General features: G+C 37.2%; 1 protein-coding gene across 1 annotated transcript in view; it reads left to right on the forward strand.

Annotated features, from left to right (window-relative positions):
• Positions 1-22,197, forward strand: part of Vps50 (vacuolar protein sorting 50) — a 731,402-nt gene extending 709,205 nt beyond the window's left edge. The window contains exon 26 of the mRNA XM_090374870.1: positions 22,009-22,197. Within this exon, the coding sequence (XP_090230996.1) occupies positions 22,009-22,122 (114 nt within the window). The 3' untranslated portion in view covers positions 22,123-22,197. The remainder of the gene's footprint in view (positions 1-22,008) is intronic.
• Positions 22,198-26,536: the final 4,339 nt, after the last annotated feature.

The raw sequence follows: 26,536 nt of genomic DNA on the forward strand, positions 1-26,536 counted from the left end.
ATCCAATCAAATTGATCAGGCAAGACTTCCTCTTAACAAAACCATGCTGTGTCCGAGCTATAACTGAAGTCTTGTCTAAATGATCCTGCAGTGCTTCTTTAACCAGTGCCTCCATTAATTTTCCTGGAACAGAAGTTAAGCTCACAGGTCTATAATTACTTGTGTCAGCCTTTGATCCTCCTTTGTGAATTGGGGTCACATTTGCACATTTCTTGTCTATGGGTACCTCCCCTGAGTCCAAGGAAGCTCTCATAATTATGGCTAAGGGTTTGCTTACTTCCTTTGCTGCCTCCTTTAATATAACTGGATAGATCCCATCCACCCCGGGTGCCTTTCTTGTGTTTATCTTCAACAGTTTCTCCTCCACTTTACTCCCAGTTATTTCAAGATTCTGTAGCTTACTGCTAGAGTTGAATACACCTTTGGCATTCCCCTCGCTGAATAACTCCTCATGTGTGAATGTCGATGCAAAATATTCATTTAGTTTTTTAGCTACCTGAGCAGGATCATCAACAGTTGAACCATCAATATCAAGTGGACCAATCTGATTCATCCCCTTCCTTCTAGAGTTTACATAAGTAAAGAACTCTTGGCTGTTTATCTTTGCATCCCTTGCCAAGGATTTCTCGTAATCTGCCTTCGCCTGCCTAACCTCCTTTGTAACTTGGTTGCATATCAACTTGTATCTATCATAGGCTTCTGTGTCATGTGTTAATTTGTAAGTATCCCATGCATTTTTCTTCTCTGCCATATGCCTCATTAGTTCATCTGACATCCATTTTGGCCTAAACCTTGAACAATATTTCTTAGTTGGTATGTAAAGCCTAGTAGCTTCCAAGATAAGTTCTTTGAATGCTTCCCATTTTGAATTTGCTGTTGGTAACACATCATTTGGTCCCACTGTATAGAATTTAAATACTGTCTCAGTCCATCGTAGTCGCCTTTACGGAAGCAATAACCCTTCCCTTTACCCCTAATGGTAGTTACCTCTTTGAGTAAATCCCACTTCAGCACACTGTGATCACTGCCACCTAGTGGTTCATTTATCTGCAGATTCTTAATGCATGAAGAATCACTGCTGATAATCAAATCAAGAGTATTGCTTCCTCTAGTTGCCTCCCGAACATGCTGATGTAGAAAACAATCATCGATTAAATCCACAAAAGCCCTGCTAGTGTGTGAGTGACCAGCCCCCAAATTCCAGTCAATATCTGGGAAATTAAAATCTCCCATTATAATAAGAAACTGTACAGGGAAATAGAGTGGGCCAGTAAATCAGAGAGTCTTATAATGGGAGATTTTAATTTCCTTAGGCCTATAGCACACTCCTACTCTCAATTTTGATCTCCCAATGCTTATGTCACACCAAACTGACTCAACACTGCACTGTCCAGCGATGTCGACTGGCTTCACTTCCTTGGTTTTTATGTGTTTCTTAACTAATAGCATAACCCCTCCCCCCTTCCTATCCTGTCTATGCTTTCTGTAGATGTTGTACTCCCCAAATTGCAGTTCTGCATCCCTTATATCTGTGTGACACCACGTCTCTGATATCCCAACAATATCTGCCTTTGATGTTTTGAGCAATACCTCAAATTCATCAAATTTGTTTACTAAACTCCTAGCATTGGTGTACACGCAAGTATACCTGCACCTGTTTCTATTCTTAGCTACCCTAACACAACCCATGTGTTTACTTGTACCGCAATGGCTCCCAGCAGTCTCTGAAATATCATGCATCTTGTTTTTCAGACTTCTGCTCATTCTAATAGAAGCAGTGCAAGAATCTCTTTCACCCTCCAGTGGCTACTGTCAATCTATTGGTCTTTGTCTCCCCCCCAAGCTAGCAGTTTTCCGACCCACCTAACACTGCCTCGATAGCATCAGCAAATATTCTTGCACCATTTCTATTTAAGTGTATCCCATCCCTGTAGAAGCAGTCTCTCCTGTTAACAAGTACAGTCCAGGCTGAAAAAAATTCTACCCCTTGAGCCTTGCACAATCTTTCCAGGGTCGAATTGATCGACAAGGCTCTCATCATATACTTCCTCCTATCGTGTCTGGGCAGAATTGCAGACACTTTCAAATTCGACCCTAATTCTCGGCTTTTGTTCAACAGTGACCTGTACTTGTTAAGTAATTCTGCCGGTCTCCTACTCTTAATATCATTAGTGCCAACGTGTACAACTATATCACCTTTTGTGCCCTTAAAAGATGATATTCGCTCTACAACGTCATCAACCTTTGCCCCTGGCAGACATACCCTGGTCCTGTTCCACCTATCCTTTTTACAAAGCATGTTCCCCGTTTCCCTGACAATAGAGTCACCAACAACTACTAGTTCCTTCGGGACCAGCGCATTCTGCCTTGGGGGTTGCCTCGTTGTCACATGATGCCCAAGTGCAAGCTCTGGCGTTAATGTGGGCAGCTGAGAGCTTGATGGGCCCCTCAATTTAGTTTCTTCGAGGGCATCCACCCTGTCCTTCAAGCTCTCATATAGGCCCACAAGAACGCTGAGTTGTTGCCTGATATCGATACACTCCTTGCATCGCGCACACACAAAGACATCCCCCATGGCAGTATCATGTCCCGTACCCGATTGCTCTGCAAACATCAAGCAAACAGTGCATTTTATAAGGCTGTGAGTCAGAGGACAACTGCCCCCCCTCAGTTCTGCTCTGAGCCACAGCACTTCCATTAGCTTGAGCCTTTTGCTTTGCTGCTCTGGTCTGAGTCATGATTCTATTAATTTATTACTTAATTATAATTAATTATGTTATGTTATTAATTATGTTAAATATAATTAATTATATTACGTTTGTAATCTAAGTCGTTATATGTATTTATTAAAAAGTACAATTTAACTGCTAACGAAGTTCAACTAACGCTATCTAGTACGGTATATAACTATCGTATCACAAAGGTGGGAAAGTTACGAACGGTAAATCTACGGACACTTAAGTATTAATTAACTTTCAAATCTCGCTGTCTCAATTCAGAATAAACTAACGATCCTTACTAGGTCTATAAGCTACTTACAGAAATAATTCGATGTAAAAAATATTCAATCAAGTGGCTAAATATGGCTAAAGAACTTCTCGTTCAGCAGAGTTGCAAACACGTGGATACCCTTACCGATACTTTTATGCAATTACAAGGCCGAGTAAAGAATAAATACACCAAATTAATCAGAAAATCACAAAATAATGTTATACTACTAAATTTAAATCAAAAGTTTTAGAAAAACAATAATTTCAAATCAATAAATAACACACAGATATAAGGAACGCAGAACTGGAATTTGGGTAGTACAACGTCTACAGATAGACAGGATAGGAAGGGAGGAGGGTTTATGCTATTAGTTAAGAAACACATAAAATCCAAGGAAGTGAAGCCAGTCAGCATTGCTGGACAGTGCTGTGTCGAGTCAGTTTGGAGTGACATAAACATTAGGAGATCAAAATTGAGAGTAGGCATGTGCTATAGGCCTCATGACTGATGAGTAAAATAAGAAACTATACAGGGAAATTGAGTGGGCCAGTAAATCAGAGAGTCTTATAATGGGGGATTTTAATTTTCCAGATATTGACTGGAATTTGTGGGTTGGTCACTAACACACTAGCAAGGCTTTTGTGGATTTATTGGATGATTGTTTTCTACATCAACATGTTTGGGAGGCAAATAGAGGGAGTAATACTCTTGATTTGATTATCAGTAGTGATTCTTCATGCATTAAGAATCTGCAGATAGAGAAACCACTAGGTGGCAGTGATCACAGTGTGCTGAAGTCGGATTTATTCAGAGGTAACTACCATCAGGGGTAAATGGAAGGGTTATTGCTTTCGTAAAGGCGACTACGATGGTCTGAGACAGTATTTAAATTCTATACAGTGGGACCAACTGATGATGTCACCAACAGCAAATTCAAAATGGGAAGCATTCAAAGAACTTATCTTGGAAGCTACTAGACTTTACATACCAACTAAGAAATATTGTTCAAGGTTTAGGTCTAAATGGATATCAGATGAACTAATGAGACATATGGCAGAGAAGAAAAATGCATGGGATACATATAAATTAATGGTGACATGGAAGCCTATGATAGGTATAAGTCGATCTGTAACCAAGTTACAAAGGAGGTTAGGCAGGCAAAGGCAGATTATGAGAAATCTTTGGCAAGGGATGCAAAGAAAAACAGCAAAGAGCTCTTTACTTATGTAAACTCTAGAAGGAAGGGGAAGAATTAGATTGGTCCATTTGATATCGATGGTTCAACTGTTGATGATCCTGTTAAGGTAGATAACAAACTAAATGAAAATTTTGCATCGACATTCACACATGAGGAGTTATTCAGCAAGGGGAATGCCAGAGGTGTATTCAACTCTAGCAGTAAGCTAGATAATCTTGTAATAACTGAGAGTAAAGTGGAGGAGAAATTGTTCAAGATAAACACAAGAAAGGCACCTGGGTGGATGGGATCTATCCAGTTATATTAAAGGAGGCAGAAAAGGAAGTAAGCAAATCCTTAGCCATAATTATGAGAGCTTCCTTGGACTCAGGGGAGGTACCCATAGACTGGAGATGGGCAAATGTGACCCCAATTCATAGAGGAGGATCAAAGGCTGACACAAGTAATTATAGACCTGTGAGTTTAACTTCTGTTCCAGGAAAATTAATGGAGGCACTGGTTAAAGAAGCACTGCAAGATCATCCAGACAAAACTTCAGTTATAGCTCGGACACAGCATGGTTTTGTTAAGGGAAGTCTTGCCTGACCAGTTTGATTGGATACTATGATGCAGTCACAAAAGAACTGGACGCAGGTAATAACTTTGATATTATATACTTGGATCTTAGAAAAGCTTTTGATACTGTTGCACATGGAAGACTGCTGCACAAATTGGAGCAGTGTAGCATTGGAGGCAAATTGCTGCTATGGATAAAGGGGTGGTTGAGGGGAAGAAGACAGACAGTAGTAATCAATGGACACTGCTCATCGTGGACTAATGTTATTATTGGAGTCCCTCAGGGTTGGGTCCATTATTGTTTTCTGTATTTATAAATAATATTGATGATGATATATTAAGCTTAACGTCTAAGTTTGCTGACGATACAAAGGTTGGCAGGATTGTTAAGGACACTACTGACGCTATGCTGCTGCTGCTGCTGCAACAGGATCTGGAAAGGTAGAGAGCAGATGGGCTGAGAGGTGGCAAATGAAGTTTAACATTGACAAATGTAAAGTATAGGAAACAGCAACCGCAGAGCAACGTATGAACTCTGTGGTACTACACTGACAGTGGTAGAGAATGAAAAGGACCTTTGGTAATTGTGCAGGCAGAAAATTGCCTTATACAGGAATTTTTCTATCAGGGATAAGGAGGTGATTATTCCCTTGTGTCAGGCCACACCTTGAGTACTGTATACAGGTCTGGAGGCCCCATTTCAAGAAGGATGTAGAACTGCTGGAACGAGTACAGAGAAGGGCAACAAGATTAGTGAATGGGACAAAGGGTTGCTCTTACGAAGAAAGGCTTAAATTTTGCAAATTACAGTGTCTGGAGAATAGGCACCGATGAGGTGATCTGATAGAGGTGTATACAGCCTTGAAAGGCATTGAGCATGCTCAATGCCGATGGGATTCTGCCTCTTGCTCAGAATAATCACCTGACAGGGCATAAATTCAAATTGAGGAAAGGCAGATGTAGGATAGATGTGCAGAAATTTGCTTTTAGCCAGTGAGTAGTTGGTTGGTGGAACAGACTTCCACCAACTTCATCCCTTCCATCCCTTGTTGTGGAAGTTGATAGCCTAAATAAATGTAAGGCTCAGCTGTACAGGTATTTCGAACGAACGGAGGGGTGAAGTGGAAGTTTTTTTTTTTTCTTTTCTGGCTGATGCTGCATAAGCTTTCTTTCTTGCATCATATGCCAATGCTAATGCTAAGTAACATCTTTGAGGTGAAAGGAATCATGCAGCGAATTAATTTGGGCATCGGTTCATTCTACCACTGCTCACTGAGATGAGCAGTGGTAGAATCAACCGATTACTGAGATTCTCTCAGAAAAAGTACATAGGGTTTGGCAGACTGCAAGTGGAAATTGACATCATTGAGATTAGAACTGAGACCATGTATATTTGTAAAATGAACTAGGAAGTGTTTGGAAGGTTTAGATTTTTTCACAGATAAGCTTGCTTTATTAGTTTGACAATTCAAAGTGTATTCAATAGTAAGAAAATGTGGGGTGGGTGGACACGCTGTAGGCAGTAATGAAATTTTTCGATATGGCTTGCACGTGGTAAGAATATACCCAGATCCTTGACAAAGATGGCCTCGACAATTCCTCCCCCCCCCCCCCACATTCACACTACTCGGACTCCCTCTGCTTACTATCTGGCAGAGTAGAGGCAGCAAGACTATACACTAGCCAATCCAGAAGCCTCCTAGATATTTACCAGTTGGTTCGGTTCAGTGTACTGACTAGCGGCTGACCTGCAAGCACCCTTTTAGAGCTGTACCCTCGAAATGTAAGGAAGTTTGGATCTCGCCATGGTGTTCATTGTAACCTCAAAAGACATCAATCATACTACAAGATGGAAGAGATAAGGGAGGGTTGACCGTAACTTAGCTCTGGGGACTAAACATGGGTCCCACCACTTCAGGCCTCCAATAAGCAAAGTGGTGGTATTGCACCAGTTGATGCGAATCATCTGCCACCTAGTGTTAATATTAGTAAGTATTATATTATATTATAGTATTGTATTATTAATGTCATTTTATGATAGTAATAGTTACTGCATATATATATAAAATTTTCTGTACATGTAGTGGAGTTGATGATAAACCATCAACTATTCCTTGCAGAAAAACTGGCAAAATTTAATGAAGTGTTGTTATCTTGGAATTATAAATATTATTTATATCTTTCACCGTTTCAGTTTTCAGGGTTTCACAGTTGATTTTCATACAGGAATGTTATCTTTCTAGGCTGTTTTAAAATGTAATCAATAGCTTTCTTTAATAATAATACTTGAATATCATCCAACTGTGCAACTGGACTGCACAGTTGGCCGGCAGCAATAATATCATGGCTTGAGGAATGTTTTTGTGGACATCACTGGACCTTCTCATCTCCACTAAACACACCCTCACCTCCAGATCCTACCTTTGTATCGTAGACCAAGTTTTGCTCTACGTGGTGACCATGTACCGAGATGGCACTGGACACTTTAAATAAGACAATATCACAAGGCCCCCATCGTGCAGGAATGGTTCTAGGATCATGTCCAAGAAATTAACCCTGGGGGCTCACATCTGGTGAGTATGGGCTTGGCACACCCAGGGTCCTAATCTGGATATCATCATTCTTCTCTTTCTTGGTGATTCCCTTCTACTTCTCTCTCTCTCTCTCACCCACCCACAGGGTAACACGGGAATTTTTTTTTTTTTTTTTTTTGTGGCTTTATGGCTTCCTTGCACCATACAGCTAATAATAATATACATAATTTTGTAATCGGATTTGAAATTTTACCATTTTCATCATTACTAAAGTCACTTCAATATCTTTCAATTTCAGTTTTACATGCATCACCACCAAGTTTTCTTTCTTTTGTCAGCTGCAGAAATTATAGAATCCATTTTTGTCTTGTCCCTTGTTCATTCTAAAGACGAATTTTCCAGTTCCTCTTGTCCACATTAATCTGATGGCCTTTTGCATTACAGCTGTTTTTCTCAGAGTATGTGCCTCTTTCTAGATGAACATCTGCTAGTGCTTATGCTCATAGAAAATTATTTCTTAGCTACTTTAAATGCTTTTATTTCAATGCCTTAAACTGAAACTTATATCCCTTTTATTCAAACTGTATCTATCGAAAACTAACACACGTTGATGTAACAAAGACCACTTGGATAAGGACTACTAAAATAATGACTTAATGTTTTATGATAATGTTTATTATAGACTGTAAACTAAAATTTTAAATAGCGGCAAGACAAAAGGCAAGTTTGTTTTCCTTAGATCATGACGACTCCATAACCACACCAAAGTAGCTGTTGATATATGATGAACCAAGCTACAGGGACAAAAAAAAAAAAAAAAAAAAAAAATTGGAGAAACATCTTTCCAATTTAAAGCCTAGCAACAGATCAAGACAAAATATGAATTTCAGTGTATTAATTTTTTTCAACGAGACTTCCGGCAACTTATTAATTCATATAACATGAAATATCTGATCAAATGACAAAAATGCTGGCACTCCTAGGTGATGGGTGTTTGGAAATTATATGTGCTGTAAAGAAACGGATTTTTAGAGATTTGTAAAAACTAAACTAATAAAACAAAACTAAAATATAAAATAAAAAGAAAAAATAGTTTAATAAATAAATAAACAAACAATGAAATAAAAAAAGAAATAATAAACATTATGTACATAAAAAAAAAACTAGCTCATGTCCAACCTATGACCAAATCAGCTTAAAATCTCGTTACAATAGAAGTCCATCGTGATTTGAGGAGCGACTGTGCTTACATTCTGATTTTCATAGCAGCAAAAAAAAAAAAAATGGAGTGATGAAAAGATAGGCTCGTGTAAAAAACAAAAAAAAATGGTGTGTCTGTACCCTGTATGCTCGAAAGATATTTTATGTGAAAACATCCTTTGATGAAAATAAAACTGCTTTAAAATCAAACAGCTAGAACCGAAGTTATGAATGGTGTAATGTTTTATGCTTATGCCCCACTGCTTACTCTACTGAATCAACATTAGTGACATTAGTGTCATACTTCAGTCCGAGATATTTAGTATGAACAGCGTAACACATGGTTTCTTAACCTATGGGTAACAACCCAAAATTGGATCGGTGGAAATATTTTCAACAGTAACAATATTTTTGCCTAATAACATACGATACAATTAGAAATGTACAAAAATCATTTTAAAAACCTTTCAAGCCACTGCACTTGAAAGGTTTTTAAAGTAAAGACAGTATGCTACTACAACTGGATCTAGATAAGTTGGGAAAATGGACTGAGAAGCGACAACTGAAGTTTAACATTAGAAATGTACAAAAATCATTTTAAAAACCTTTCAAGCCACTGTGCGTCGAAAGTAACAGCTTCTCAGTATTCAGAATGCAGTGAAAATTATCATAAACATGCACTGGATATAAACTGGTTGGTGTTTATGTCGAGAACTGAGCTGCAAAGAACACTGCTCAGTTGACATGCAACCATACCGCTTTGCACAGAGCTGAAATAATTTCTTGCCGGATTACGTTGATGTTCTTTTATACAAGTGTTAGCATTATTTTTGTATACATATAGATTTTTAAAATTTCACCTACCCATAATGCCAAAACATGAATACAAATAAGCATTTTTAGAGCTAGGTTTCACCTGCATTAATGATTGCGGAGTAGACAAACCACAGTGTGTACTATGTTGTGAAGTATTAAGTAATGAATCATTGAAGCCAAATAAACTTAAAAGACATTTTGAAATTAAACACAAAACATTTACATTTACTGGTAAAGAACGGCATTTTTTTTTGAAAAAAAAGAAGAACGGGTCAAAAGACAGCGTTTGGATGCTCCAAACAACATATTGTATATTCTGCTCGACAAGCTACATTGGCTTCCTGTCATATTGCTTGGCGGATTGCAAAGCAGAAGTTCTCATACCATTGGGGAAAATGCCGACCAGGCTAGCCAGGTGGGTAAAGCGCCTGCCTGGCAACCCAAAGGTCGCAGGTTCGAATCCCGCCTCGGGCTTGTCATCAAAGTACTGCAAAGACCTTGGGAGGTGCATTATGGCCACAGAAGCCGATGCGCCAACAACTAGCAAAAAAAAAAAAAAAAAAAAAAAAAAAAATTGGGGAAAATCTTATAAAACCAGCTGCTATTGATATGGTACGTATTACCTGCAGAGACAAAATTGCGAAAAAAGTACAACAGATTTCACTGTCAAATGATATAATTCGTGCGTGCATCATGGACATATCAAAAGATATTAAACAACATTTTGAATACTATGATGTGGTTTTACAAAGGAAGTGAATGCCAAAAATAATTTTGATATCACATACTTGGATTTCAGGAAAGCTTTTGATACTGTTGCACATGGAAGACTGCTGTACAAATTTGAGAGGTATGGCATTAAGGGTAAGTTGCTACAATGGATAAAGGGATGATTGAGTGGTAATCAATGGACACTGCTCTTTGTGGACAAATATTGTTAGTGGAGTTCCCCAGCATTTGGTGTTGTGCCCATTGTTGTTTTGTATATTCATCAATGATATTGATGAAGGTATATCAGGTTTAATGTCCAAGTTTGCAGATGATACAAAGGTTGGCAGGGTTGTTAACGACAGTAAAGACAGTATGCTACTCCAACTGGATCTAGATAAGGTGGGAAAATGGGCTGAGAAGTGACAACTGGTTTAACATTGACAAATGCAAAGTACTGCATATGGGTAGCGATAACCGAAGAGAAACGTACCAACTGTGTGGTACTACACTCAGGGAAGTGGAAAGTGAAAAAAACCTGGGGGGTAATTGTGAAGTCAAATATGAAGTTCGCTTAGTAGTACAGACAGGCTGCCAGGGCAGGTCATGGAGTTTTGTCAATGATATGTAGGAATTTTGCTAGCAGGAACAGGGAGGTGATTATCCCATTATACAAGACAATGGTCAGGCCACACCTAGAGTACTGTGTACAGGTCTGGAGGCCTCATTAATTAAGGAAGGATGTAGAGTTGCTAGAACAGTGAGGGGAACAAAGGGTTGCTCTTACCAAGAAAGGCTTAAATTCTGCAAATTGCAGTGCCTGGAGAGTAGGCAACTGTGAGGTGATCTGATTGAGATGTATAAGGCCTTGAATGGGTTGAGCAAGCTGAATGGTGATGGGGTTCTTCCCCTTGCTCAGACTAAGAACCTAAAGGGGCATGGTTTCAAATTGAGGAAAGATAGTTGTAGAAAAGATGTGCGGAAATTTGCCTTTAACCAGCGAGTAATTGATTGGTGGAACAGGCTTCCATCTTTTGTTGTGGAAGCTAATAGCCCAAATAAATTTAAGGCCGAGCTGGACAGGCATTTGGAATGAATGGAGGGGAAATTTTTTTTTTTTTTCTGCTGATGCTGCATAAGCTTGCTTTCTTGCATCATATGCCTCTACTAATGCTAATGCTAACAACTAATTGCAGTTATAAAAATATGGTTTATGTACGATACCCAGGTGTAAAAGATATGGAAGAAGACATCTTATTTTGCCGACCAATGACCACTAGAACAACAGGGGAAGATATTTTTCAAATGGTAGATTCTTTTTTCAAGGAAGAAGGATTGAATTGGAATCAGTGCTTCAGTGTATGCACCAATGGTGCACCAACAATTCTAGGGGCTCTGCAAGGCTTTTGTGCAAGAGTAAAAGAAGTTAATCCACAGGTTAAAACCTTTCACTGCTTCCTACTTAGACAAAATCTTGCTTCAAGAAACTATCACCTGAGTTGTGCACTGTGTTAAATGAAATAATTCAGGTGCTCAATTAAATCAAGGGCTCTCAATTGTCAAATTTTTAACCACACGTGTTCTGATTTTGGCACTGAATTATGAATACTTGCTATATTACTCTGAAGTCAGATGGCTTTCTCGCGGAAAAGTGCTTCAGCGAATTTTATTATTACGCAATGAGATTGAAATTTTTTCGACAGAGAAAAATCACCCTCTGGTATCAGGATTCTCCGATTCAAAATGGATTCTTCAAGCAGCTTATCTTTCAGATATTTTTTCCGAAATTAACAACTTAAATACATCTACACAAGGGCATAATCACACTCTTATTGAATTAGTTGAAAAGATAACATGCTTCAAAGGTAAGCTAAAATTATGGAAGAAAAGAAACTTGCCTCTTTCCCGACCCTTAATCAACCTATTGAAGATAAAAACACTAATTTTGCTGACGCTGACATACAAGAAATTATCATCAGACATTTAGAAAACCTAATAGTAGAATTTGATCGGTATATTCCCGAAGGAGATATCTTCAAATATAATTGGGTACGGATGCCATTTAGTTTTGAAGTAAATGACTTGCACAAAGATTTTGTCAATGTTAATAACCAAGAGCAACTCATTGAAATACAAAGTGACGAGGGACTTCGCTACACTTTTAACAAAAGCACCAAGTCTTTGTGTGATTGAAAATTATTCTTTTATTCTGGTCGAAGTTATTATTATATGCTGCACCAGCCAAAAAAAAAATTTCCCAAATTACCCCGTGTGTGTGTGTGTGTGTGTGTGTGTGTGTGTGTGTGTGTGTGTGTGTGTGTGTGTGTGTGTGTGTGTGTGTGTGTGTGTGTGTGTGTGTGTGTGTGTGTGAGTGAGTGAGTGAGTGAGTGAGTGAGAGAGAGAGAGAGAGAGAAGTAGAAAGGCATCACCAAAGAAGACAAGAATGATGATATCCAGCTCAGGACCCTGGGTTTGCCAAGCCCAAACTCACCAGATGTGATCCCCTGGGGATAAAAGTGAAAAGCCAACATTAGTAAACGAAGCACTGAAAGTACTACTGCCCTTTGCAACAACATACATGTGCGAGTCAGAGTTTTCAACTCTAACTATAACAAAAACCAAATTGTGAAACAGACTGCAGTCTATGAAATATAACACCAAGATTTGACGAGCTTTCAAAACTTATTAAAAGCCAAGTTTCACATTAATAAGATTTAATGTTGTTACCAATATAAGTAATGTATTTTGTATTATTAAAATATAAAATTTATTTGATTGTTATCTGTATGTGATATTTTATTAATCTTTGCTTGGTTCGTGAAACCAAAACTATTACCATAATCTGGGTCACGGCCCAAAAAGGTTAAGAAACACTGGTGTAACATTTAATGCGCACACCTGCTACTTACTCTACCGAATCAACGTTTGGAAGAGGTTAACAAAATCCAAGCCAATAGCCTAATTACTCATTTTGATTGTAGGCATTTGTTGAATAGTATGATTGCAACAATACACGCATTTGTATTGTTGCAATCTGCATTTTCATTACATTCCATTGTCAGGTTATAGATGTTTTTGCATCAATAATTTTCTGATTGGTGAAAGGAACTGAATGCCACACTGCTGTAGTTCAGTGTTCAGTGATGCCAAGTAAATGCAAGGCATTGTCGAGAGTATCGAACAAGCCAACTTAAGCAAATAAAGATGATGAAGGTAGCAATGAGTGCACGAAAACAACAGACTATGAAATTGCAGCTCACATCTGGTGAGTATGGGCTTGGCACACCCAGGGTCTTGAGCGGAATATCATCATTCTCCTTTTTCTTGGTGATTCCTTTCTACTTCTCTCTCTCTCTCTGTCAAAGTAACTTAGGAATTTTTTTTGGCTGGTGCAGCATAAGCCTCAGGCTTCCTTGCAAGACTTCCAGGCAGTGCCTTCAACCAGCAATACCACTTCATCTAACAATGATGTACCCAAAGTGAGTATTAATGATGTACAATGGAACAGTTCTCCAACTGCAGAGCAGATGAGTTTAAATGATCAAGCTCATTGAGAGTTTGAATGGATATTTATGAAAAATGATTTCTGTTCTGTAGGCTACATTTGTGATCGTCTATGATTCGAAAATGATACAAAGAAACCAGCTGCTAAGGATACACCATTGATATGCACTGCATTTCCTGATGTTTATGTTGACAGGATCCTTGTGTGTACCATTCCAGCACCATCTAAGTGGAACAGCTTTGTCTACCCAGAAATTCCATCACATTTACTGAAGTTGGATTTAGTGACATAGAGGCTCATTTCTCCTCTCTTACTATTCATGCAGATAAGGCACCTGAGACATGCACACGGACAATACAGCATTCTAGGGCAAGTGATCAATATGCTTGTTTCAGTCAACACAATGATCCATCGCTTGCCAAGGGAGATTGACACGATCATTGTATAAACGTGCAAAAAAATACACAAGTCCTGCTGTTTGATCAGTTAATAAGAAAGCGAGTAGTTAAAGCATGGCTTCAATATTTGGTCGACACACCTCTCTATCGACTGTATCAAATCACGATAGATCATTCTTTGATGACAGTCACATGGAAATTAATTTGGCTAAAGATGACATGACATAATCGAAGCAGTTCTGATTGAGGAAAGTCTCATCGCCTAATAGCAAACATTGTTGTGGAGTTACAATAGATATCTTAGAATCGCTCTAGGACGGGGGTTGGGAAACCTTTTTTACATTGGAAGGCCATATTATATTTAACCAAGATACTATTAGGCTGCATGCTGAGAATTAAATATATACAAAAAAAATTATATTTTTGTAGGCATATTTACAATTTTAAATACAGCTTGTTATTGTATGAATTTAAACAAATTCATACAATAACAAATTTGTTATAATCTTTGTTTAGCAAAGATTATAACAAAACTAAAAAAAAAATGAACAAACTTAGAGCACAAACCATCTAATGACTTTTTTGCGACTGCTTAATGCCAGATAGTAGTCTCATATTGGGTTCCAGTGTCGTTGATCGTAGTTTTAATTAGTCTTCAAGTGAATACCATCATCTGAGATCTCGAGCTTGTTTTAATTTGTGTCATATATGAAAATATTAATTCACAACAGTAGCTTGTGCCAAAACAAGGTAGCATTCAACAAGCATATTAATGTAGATGTAGGTATTCAACAGCATTTTTCCATATTTGAAGAGGATCCTTCTTCATGTCAAATAGAGACTTCAGAATATTATCTTCTGAGAGTTCAATTAATTCCATCTGTAGGTCATTGGGTGCTTTGGAGGCATCAATCAGATTTGGTTGAAAAGCTAGTTTCAGTGTGAGATTGTTTCTCAAAATCAACAAACCTTTCATTGTATTCTTCAATTTTTGTGGCCAACCGGGCTAGCCAGGCGGGTAAAGTGCCTGCCTGGCAACCCAAAGGTCGCGGGTTCGAATCCCGCCTCGGGCTTGGATCAAAGTACTGCAAAAACCTTGGGAGGTGCATTATGGTCACAGAAGCCGATGCACCAACAACTACCAAAAAAAAAAAAAAAAAAAAATTCAATTTTTGTGATTCAGGTTTTTCCATAATCGATAGGGGCAAGTAGGGGAAGGAGGAAACGTACCACACAGAACAAAATTTTTAAAATAACTAGATAATTATTAATTAGTATTAATAGTGGGAAATGATTCAAGAAAGCAAGCTTACACAGCAGCAGCCAAAAAAAATAAAATTAAATTAATAAAAAAAATAATAATAAAATAAAATTTTAAAAAAATCCCATTTCACCTATTCATCCCCCCCTCCACTAGTTTGTCTAGTTCATCCTTGAATTTATTGAAACTATCGATTTCCACAACAACAGATGGAAGCTTGTTACAGCAATAAACCATCAGTTGGCTGAAGGCAAACTTTGGCGTATCTATTCAGCAACCGGCGTCAGCCTCAAAATTTCCGGAGTCCTGTTCAAGAATTACAAAAACACCCTTATTCGGGGGTGTTTTTGTAATAGTGATTTTTTAATTTTTTCAAATTTTGCAGTAACTAAGAAATAATTTATTTTAAAAATAATTAATTTAATTTATAAGCTATTAAGGTGAAAATAAAATATTTTCATATTATATAAATTATTAAGTTTGTGTTTCCACTATTATTAAAGATATTTATAACATGTAAATTATTTGCATAAAAAAGTTTTTGTCTTTATAAATATTAATTTCTTAAAAATTATCACTGTACCTACGTAGCATAAGAACAATCAATTGTGGTAATGAATAAAAAAAAGTATTTTAAAATATTACACATTTTAGTATTAATAATATCACTTTAGTGAATAATACAATACAATAATAATGACTTGTTATTCTTTATAATGATTTTAATATTTTACAAAACATAGGGCACCGTGACCGTATCTGCTGCCAATAAGTGAAATCAAATTTGCCACCCCAAAATATTTGGATTAAAAAATAAAATAAGGCTTAAATTATTATTATTAATTTATTGAAAAAGAATAATAATTGCAACATATCACATATAAAGAAACAACAAATAAAAATAAAAACTTCATTCTGAAATTAAACTTTAAATTCTAAATCACAGTAAAAGAGTGCACTTTTTTCCCCACGCAAAAAAAAGTTTCCCATTTTTAATTTCTTCATCATATTTTAACCCATACGGATTAGGAGGTAAGTTTCGTGGTGTTTATAAGCAATACTAAAAAATTGAAATTGTATATAGAATTGCAGCTGTAAGTGTATTCTAACAAATAAGTTTCATAGTTATATTTTTCATGTACTGTTTTTATTTCAAATGAATTATTTGCCTGCCATGTTGAATGCCGGTAAATATTAACCAGTCAGATGGTCAGCATGACTTCTGGGTATGTGGGACAGGCGGTTGGATAGGTTTTAAGAGTAATTTCAGAATGGTAATCCATTTGACTCTTAATTCATGCTTTGCAGCAACAGCACTAATTGCCTCAATTGCCTGAAGGCCACAGGTGCGAACAGTGCATTTCTATTTAAGTCTCTCGTAATCTGTTCAATATCAAATGAAACATACACTGAGCATGAAGTATACGCTCCGAGTAATTTTCAAGTCGACTCACAAAAGTGTACTTGTAGTAACGATAATGTGGGTAACTAGACATTTAGATGGTGGTAGAGTCGCTGATACAAATGCGGAAAAGATGCAGATGATATTATTATTTAGACCATTTGTGCATGGGGCCCTGTTCCACTGAACCTATTGAACATGCTTGTGGCCAGCACTGTCTTCAACCATTTGAGACAAAATTTTCAAATCAACTAAATGATTGCTATTTGTAAACTTGTCATCTAACCTATGAACCAGATGACATAATAGAGCTGACAGTACAGGAACCAGTAGCATGAAGTGATCACGGAGTTCTATGGTGGACGGTGAAGAGAGAGAGGTAGCAGTAGTTAAAGGCAAAGGAATGGGTTATAATTTCAGGAAAAGAAATTACAACAGCTTAAGGTGCTACGCGGCCTCTATTAACTGGATAGATATCTTACAGAGAGTGAATACAATTGAATTATGGTATACCTTTAAAACATTAATCACAGAAGCCTTGAATACAAAAAATACTCCACAAGGAAGATTCAAGGTTGGATGAATAAGAAAGTTCCCAGGTTACTTGAGCAGAAAAAGACATCATGGAAGAGTTACAGAGCAATAAAAAGTACCGAAGCCTGTAACAGCTATAAATTGATCTGTAATAGTGCCACAGAAAAGTCTAGGCTGGCAAACAGAGCAAAGAGAGGGGATAAGTAATTCTTCACATATGAAGGGGTATCAAAAAGTTTACCCTAACCTAGAGAAAAAACATCAGTAGGGAGATGCCATTTTTAATATAAGTTGTCTACATATTGAATAACTAAAATGTGAAATGTCATTCCAGTAGGTGATCATACACCAGAGATGAAGCCCGGAATCTGAGGAAGAATGCTAAGGTTCACAAAGTGGAGTATCAAGCAGTGATCAAGTTCCTGCATCCTCAGGGCAAGAAAGCTCAGCAAATTGCAAAGGAATGAAAGCTGTGTGGGCAGAATTGTGCATCCTATGACACTGTAAAAAAGTGGAAATAGGAGTTCCAGTGCAGTCATACAAGTGTCTTTGATGAGCCAAGAGAAGGAAGGCCATCAACATCCACAGACAGTTGCACAGGTTGAGCATCTGGTGCTGAGTGACAGATATGTGACAATTCATTTCATAACAAATGCAGTGGGAATTAGTTATGATCTTTAGATGGAAGAAAAAATGTGTTACTATACAAGGAGAGTACATAGAAAAAGATTAAAGTTCCTTTGAAGTTTCACCTTTCTAGGGCTATTATTTCTAGATAAGGGTATGAACTTTTTGATACGCCCTCGTATATAAATGTAAAGAAGAGGACAAACCAGACAGGACCCTTATGTAATGGACATGGGTTAGTATTAGATACCCCAGCTGAAGTTGCAGATGAACTCAATAGTTACTTTGCATCGATATTTACAGAAGAAAAACCCTTTGTGTAAATAGGAAATTATTTGAGTGAAATTGAAAAAAATTTAATTAATGATGTTGAAATGTCACATGTTTATCAGTTAATGAAAAACTTTCGAGCCTACAAGCCAGTAAGGCTCCTGGAGTTGATGGCATTGAACCATTGAGGCTAATTATGAGAGCATCACTGGATTTGGGAGTAATTCCATTGGATTGGAAAAATGCCAATTTATCTCCAAACTTAAATTTATCTCTAAAGTGGGAAATTACCAGCCGGTCAGTCTAACTTATGTAGTAGGGAAAATCATGGAGACAATGATAATGGGTGGAATTCAGGATCATTTAGATAGAAATGGAATTCTGAAGGATACTCAGCATGGTTTTGTAAAGGGAAAATCATGTTTAACTAATCTGGTTAGCTATTTTGACAGGGTCACTCAAGAGCTGGTCTTAGGGAATAATTTCAACAGTTTATTTGGGCATTTACTTTAAAAGCTGGAACAGGTTGGAATCACAGGGAAAATCCTTAGATGGATCGCTGGATAGCTTCAGGGCAGAAGGCAGAGGGTTGTGATAAATGGTTATTCCTCATATTCAGTTGATGTAAGAAGTGTGGTTCCCCAAGGATCAGTATTAGGATCACTGATGTTTTTGATTTTCAAAAATGACATCAACGAAGCGATAGTGGGCGTGATGTCTGTCTAAATTTGTGGATGGTGTAAAGCATCATTTCCCAAACTTTTTCTGTCACGGAACACTTATGAAACACAAGTTTAGCAGGAGCCAAAGAACTGTTTGCTAATATTTTATTACATATGATGCACCATGCATCAGGGGCATCTTTATTTCCAACACAAGTAAAGCCAAAATTAAAATAACTGTCATACTTTCGTTTCTTTTATTAGTTGGTTCCTGTTTTTTCACTTCGGATTTTTGGGGAACAAAAGGCTGCGATTGTTCATCCTCACTTTGAAGTATGACAATATTGTGTTCATTTTCATTGACCACAGTTGCACTACTAGAAGTACTTTGCTTCTTGTTTTAAAGTTCCTTTTTTCAACCACAAATCCATGGTCACATATTTTAATAATAATATTTTGAAATATTAATAATTATCAAAAAATATTATACAAGGAAGTGAGTTTAGTTATGATATCATTTCGCTTCGACCTCTCCTTCAACCCGTGTACTCCAGACTAAATTGCATACGAATGGCATACTAGATCACCACATTGCTACTCTTTTGTAGGTGTTATTACCTCTACGCATGCTTTTCTATGCAAAGCCCACAAAAATAGTGTTCCATGGCCTATTTGATTATTAGTCTATGCCAGTATATTAATAACTGAAAAAAACAAATGTTAAATATTATAATGATACAAAAGTGGTGTATATTACAAATATGCAAAATTTATTTATTTTTTTTTTTTTTAATTATTAATTGCAAGTTTTTGTGGAACACAGTTTGGGAAACGCTGGTGTCAAGATTGGTAGAGTGGTTAATGATCACTGCCAAGCAGAGCTTCTTCAGAGTGACCTAGGTAGACTTCAGGGATGGTCAGAAAAATGGCAGCTATGCTTTAATCCAGCAAAGTAAAAGGTATTACACTTGGGGAAGAGTAACTCCAAAATATTATTACTATTTTACACCCCCCCTTTTGTTTTTTGGCTGGTGCAGCATAAGGCTTCCTTGCACCATGTGGCCATTACTAATATGGGGAGAATCTCTGATTAACATAGAACAAGGCAGGGTGATTATGCAGTCAGATGTGAAGTTCTCAGGATAGCTCATGGTTTTTCAATGATATTCAGGAATTTTTCCAGCAGGGAGAAGGAGGTGATTAACCCTTTTGTATGAAGCAGTGGTTAGGCCAAATCTTGAGTAAGGCATACAAGTCTGGAGGCCTCATTTTAGGAATTATGTAAATCTGCCAGAATGGGTGCAGGGAAGAGCAGTAAGATTGGTGAGGGGAAACAAAAGGGTGTTCTTACCAACAAAGGCTTCAATTCTGCAAATTCCAACATCTGGACACCCACAAAGGGATTTGATTGAAGTGTTAAAGGCTTTGAATGGATAAATGTGTGGAACTTATCCTTTAGCCAGCAGGTAGTTGATTGTTGGAAGAAACTTCCAGTTGTTGTGAACCTCAGTAGTTTGAATAAAATCAAAGAAAAATTAGATAAACTGTGGTGGACAGATGATGAGGGATGGATTTTTTTTTATATATTTGCTGTATAAACTTGCTTTCTTGCATAATTTGCTATTTCTAATACTAACAAGTTAGGTGCTGTGGTTAAAAGTGGTTTTCAGAATGAAAAAAGGCTTAAGGATTATGATACAATGTGATATGAAATTTACTGTGCTGTGTAAAGAGGAAGCTAGAAAAGTAAATGGAATTCTATGAAAATAGGGAGAACATTGTCATTCTTTCTCCATATTAGATGATGGTGAGGTCATATTTGGAATGTTGTATTTGGGTCTGTAGGCTGCACAAAAAAAAGACAGCATTTCTAGAGAGGATTCAGAGAAGAGCAACTGGATTGGTGAGGAATGCTAATCCCTCATCAATTCATATGAAGAATGAATTGGAAAATATTGGCAAATAGACATCCTGGGGGGGGGGGAGTCTTATTAAGGTAAACAAAGGTCTGAAGGCAGTAAAGATCTGTTGCCTTTGGGACAAAAAGTACCAGATGTCAGCTGAATCGTCACCAAAGTTCTTGCCAGTGACAATCCACATTATCGCCTAACTCTTAAGGGCAGTTCTCATTAGGTGAATAGACTGTTCCCCAGCGAAAAACTACAACTCAGAAATAACTTCAAAATTGACTGCCCTCCTTAAAGAGCAAAGTCTATCTACAAGAAATATTCAATCTGCTTATAAAAAGTTCATCCAACACACACACACACACACACACACACACACACAAGAAATGAACCAGTTAGAACTTGAAACAGCAGATAATCTAGCCCACCAGCCAAAATTCAAATACTTGAGATTCCAAAACTACCTTAAATTATTGTTTTGGAGATAATAACTTGTTCCCCTAGCTCTCAGGGCAGTGAGAGCTAGGGGCAACAATAGTAGAGGCTTGTCTCTATTTTTACAGCAGTAAAATGATTGTTTTATTTATTTGTTTTGCAGCTTAGTGAGAACAAATTACCTCAAGGTGACTGAGGCAGAGAATTTGGTTGAATTCAAAGCACAATTGGATGATAACTTTATTGGCAGGAAAAGTATGCATTTTTTTTTTTTTTTTTGCAGATGCATTAAAAATCTACTTCCCTGCATCATTTAGCCATTCTAGTGCAGTACTAATACTAAGAGAAGACTATTTTTTTTTACACTTAGGCATTATTCTCCATTTCCAACGAGTAGTAGCTGTTTTGTTTTTGGAAGGAATTTATAACTACACGATCAGCATCAATTTTTTTTTTCCCCTTTTGTTGTAAGTAAAGTTTGAAAAATATTCTGATATATGCATTTTGTTTGGATTATGCTTTTAGAAATAAGATATGCATTTCGACCCCACTAGTTACTGACTGTTGTATTAATTTCCACATGGCTTACTGAAATTATCAAATTTTAATTTTTACTTTCAGTATGTCAGCCTACTGTAATGTCTATGATATCCTGATGGTTACTGATACAAACAGCCATCTAATTTGTTTAATTATTGACTTTTTTTATCATTTAATGCTTTCCATAGTTTTCTTAACTACACAATATTAGTGAAATGGAAAATCATTGGGTTAGCTGAAGGGGGAAAGAAATAGGTCATGTATTAATAATCAAAAAAATAATTAGCCAGTAGATTGCAGTATACAGACATGAGCGATATTGAGTCCAGTGGATTTCAGTATATAATTATGAGTGATATTAAGTCCCATTAAGTATTATCAGTATTTATATCTTCACAAAGGGTGTTTCTTCATGTTTTACAAACTTTATAAAAATTAATTATATTCTTTCCTTCCTTTTTACAGGACTATTCCCCTAAGCAGCTTATTGGCCTTGTCAGCTGTGTAACACAACTAAACAAAAAAGCCCGACAGAAATTGATTAACTTGATTGAAGAGGGAGATAGATTGAAAAGGTGACCATGCAACCAATATTAATCATGGGCTGTAAAGGATCTTGATTAAAGAGAAGTTTGTTTCCAGTCACTTTAAAGACAGGACATTTTTTTAAAATTAACTAATATTGATGAAATTAAAACATAAGCAATAGGGTTTTTTTTTTTTTTTTTTTGACTATAATTTCAACCATAAGAATGAATAATAGTACAGTTTTTAAGTAATCTTGAATCATATTTTTGCAGTTATTTTTGCATTATTTGTCATCAAATCTGCATAAGCTGCTGTGTTTTTAAAAATTAGTAAATTATGAAATTGTTGTTTTGTACATATTGTGTTTCATTCAAGAACAATGTAAAATGGTATAAAAAAAAGCTACTATTTTTGTATATAAGACATTCTATTTCCAATTACTGTTTGTGATTGTTTAATACTCGTTTGTGAATTCATATAATGTCATTTCACCTAAAGAAAAGAAAAACAGGAAAAGCATTCCATTTTTCATTAATTCTCATGAAATTTCAAAAAAGAAATCAGTGCTATAAGTAAAATTTAATATTGTAGTGCATGTTGAATAATATTGGCACCCAATTGCTAATTAACAAATGACATACAATCAGGTTATGTTTCAGCATAATAAAAATGTTTCAACATGAAGAACAGAAATATTTCTGTAATCCTAGGCATGCACTTGTTCCTTTACCATTCTTATCATCTGAACCATAAGCAGCTCTTTCATAATTAAAAAAAAAAAAAAAATTTACAGATTTTACAGTTTATTCTATTTTTATGAATGTCCATATAATGCTGCAAACCTTATAGCAACTGTACTACACAGACTCTTCACATTTACAAGTTCCATTTCTTGATTGTAGACCTACTTCACAAAGAATATGTAAAGACCAGTGAAGATTGAGTTATTGTATATAGCTGTGAGTGAACTAGGTTTGCTATTTAATAGTAAACCTAATTTGCTCATAGCTAGGTAAAGAAAAAGTCTATTTCTGACATGTATAATAACTCTATAAAGCTTTCATAGCTTGAAGCTTTTGCCTTAGATTAACTATAACTAATGAAGATTAATATGGCAGCAAACATAATAAGCTCTTGTACACTGAATGGACAGAATTCATGGGATACTTGGTTCCTGGGCAACGCGACGCTGTCACCCCTCTTGCTAGTGGACGAAACCACCTTTTGGCAGGTATATAGGTACAATGCATCACGTAGATGGTAATTCAATATCGTGAGTTAACTGACTTTGAAAGAGAGATAATAGTGGGTGCCCAATGCATGGGTCATTGCGGAGGTAGTATAGAAATTGTGCTATCCCCATTCGACAGTATCAAGGATGTATCTTGAATACGCCATTTCCGGAATAACATCTCATCATGGACATCGCTGTGGGCGAAGAAAGGTGGTGGATGAATGTGGTCATCAACGTCTGTCTCGCATTGTTTTCAACCAACCAGAGAGTGACATTGGCACAAATCACCGCCAACTTCATCCAGGGAGGTGCCAGAAACGTCTCCACCAAGACCATCAGGTGATCATTAGTGGCAATAGGTTATGGGAGCTGCCGACCCACCAGAGTCCCATTGCTAACACCACGATACAGGACTCTACACCTCAACTTTGCAAAAGAACATCAGCACTAGACCTTGTATGATTGGAGTCAGGTCTCCTGGTCCGATGAGACCCATTTCCAGGTATTTTGAGCGGACGGGAGGGTGCATATCTGGTGGAAACCGCATGAACCTATGCACCTGTCATGTCAACAAGGAACTGCTCAGGCAGGTGGACAGTCGGTAATGATCTGGGACATGTACAACTGGCACATGTTGGGACATCTGATACTTCTAGATGCATCTCTGAATGGTCCAGTTACACGTCCATCCTTGCAGTCCATCTGCACCCATTCATGGTCATCATGCATCCACGGGGCAGTGGACACTTTTAGCAGGACAGTGCACCTCCGCACAGAGCCATAGTGACTAGAACATAGTTTGAAGAGCATTCAGCAGATTTTACCACCATGTAATGGCCTTTCCGATCACCGACCCTGTGAAGCTTCTTTGGGATGCTGTGGAAAGATCCATTCGAGCTTTGGATCCTCCACCCAGAAATGTGATGGAATTATGGACAGTGGTGCAGCAAGCATGGAATGCTTTCATGAACTAGAGTACTTAATGCCTTGCTGTGTGACTGCCCTTATCGAAAAGGCAGTCACGCAAAAGATGGGCCTACCCGTTACTAGGTATGTATCCTACAATTTCTGTCCACTCAGTGTAATTGAAACATGCACAGCACATATAAGATAATGGCACCTCCGTAGCCAAGTGGGAAGGAGCAGCAGTGCATAGCACACGCTTCTTGATCAGACCAGGGTTCGAGTCCGTCACCACCAAATATGGTGGATGCGGAACGGTCAGGGAATGACCACCACATATCCCGGAGCAATATGGCCTTAGTTGCTAATGCTCCTAAAAACCAAATAACAAACAAACAAAGCACATATAAGACAAACAAGATTAAGTTATCTTAGCTGCTGCCTGAATAGGTTATAGACAGTTAACTTGCCCTTTTCCTTCTCATAGGAGATAATATTCCTTAGTATATGAACTCTCAATTTCTTCTTAGAATACATATATTGATCAAATTTGCTTTGCAGCACAATACTCCACTTATCCTTTGTATTTCTTTCTAATCTAGAGGACCTCTTATCACTCTGCCGCATGATCAAAGATCATGCTTCTGTAGTTTCCTGAACAGTTATATTTATTTTCAACCATGCTGATAGGCACAATACAACCTAAGTAACCCTTTTACCAGAACTACCATAATGATAGTGGAGGTGGGGAGGCCTTTAGCCTTGGGAAAAATATCACAAATTAATTTTTAAAACAACCAACACATACAGATACCGAAATAAATTAAGCATATTAAATACAATCATAAAATGGATAAAGTAGTTAAAATACAAAATAAGGCGCTTTCGTGGCAGCATGTCTCTTTATCAACTCAAAAAAAAAAAAAAACCTTAAACAGCGATAATTAAAAAACAGGTCTATGCAAACTTGATGATTTCTTTGATTTAGTTTATGTAGTTTATATTTTTCAGTTACAATGTGTTTGTTAAAGTTGCCTTTTCCTTTATCATCTTGACCTTCATTACTCATTTTTTTCCCATTGTTCTGGATATAAAGCTAATCTTTTCTGTTTTTAAGATGGACACATAATAAATAATAAAACACTTAAAGCACAGCACTTTAACTAACCAGTACAGTTTCTCAAACTTTGCTATACCCTGACCCAAAAAATCATATAAAACATGAAACAAAATTTTAAAAAATTTACAATCTTCTCCTTAAATTGCTTGTGATCCCCTTTGGCGGGGAGGGGGGGGGAGTTGCGATTCATTTAGAGAAATCCTGCAGTATTCTAAAGCTTATTTCAGAGGTAAAGAAAGCCAACATGAGAATCACAGCAAGCTTTGGGAAACTGAGAAAAACTGGTTTGCCGCTACTGCAGTTTCTCCCTGCATTCTCGGTAAACAGACCATGCGTGTTATTGGTAGCAGCAGTAGAAGTCAAGAATAAATTGATTGACATGTAGGTGTGACAGACGATGTAATGATTAGTTTTTTCGTATTATTAAAAGCAGATTATTGGAATTCATGAGTGTTTTCGCTATTAAAAAAAACATTACTGATTTTTTTGTATGTTTTTAAGATTAGGTTTCTTTATTTTTCGGTATATTTCATACCCTGATCTTAAATGTTAAGTTAGGAAATAATAGGAAAAGGTTTCCTTACCTAACTTTAAAGGTTAGGTAACCTAACTTACCTAACTTTAAAGGTTAGGGAAGGATGCTGGGCCACCATATCCTATCGAATGCTCCCTCGAAGTCATGTTATTGCCATAGAGTATTTGGAATCTGTGGTTGTAGCTGTAGAGATCAGGTGGTGAATTGCGTCTACTGTGCTGGTTCCTTGCTTGAATCCGAACTGGGTCATTGAAGCTAGGTTCGCAGCTATATAATGGCTGTTGAATCTATAAAGTAGCAATCTCTCCATTAATTTAGCTAGCATGAGGAGGAGGGCTATCGGACTACGGTTTCGGGTTTTCTGGTGGTTTGTCTGGCCTTTTCAAGATTAATTTAAGGTGACCAATCTTCCAGGTTCAAGGGAACTCACCATACTCGAGGCACCTATTGAAGGTGGCAAGCAGCCACAGAGGGTAGAACTCTGCAAATTTTTTAATATCTACCTCCAGTAGGTCATGGCCTGGAGTCTTTCCTTCCTTATTGTTGTGGAGGGCAGCTTGTAGTTCGTCCCTTGTTGATTACATCCAACGTTGTCTGAGGAGTAGTCATTGTTCATGGTGGCAATTTAATTTTGGTCATAGGTCAGCAGATCACTGTGATTGGGAAAGAGCAT

This window comes from Mastigoproctus giganteus, chromosome 1 (genome assembly GCF_048544385.1).
Source record: "Mastigoproctus giganteus isolate SK-2022 chromosome 1, ASM4854438v1, whole genome shotgun sequence".
In the NCBI taxonomy this organism is placed as follows: domain Eukaryota; kingdom Metazoa; phylum Arthropoda; class Arachnida; order Uropygi; family Thelyphonidae; genus Mastigoproctus; species Mastigoproctus giganteus.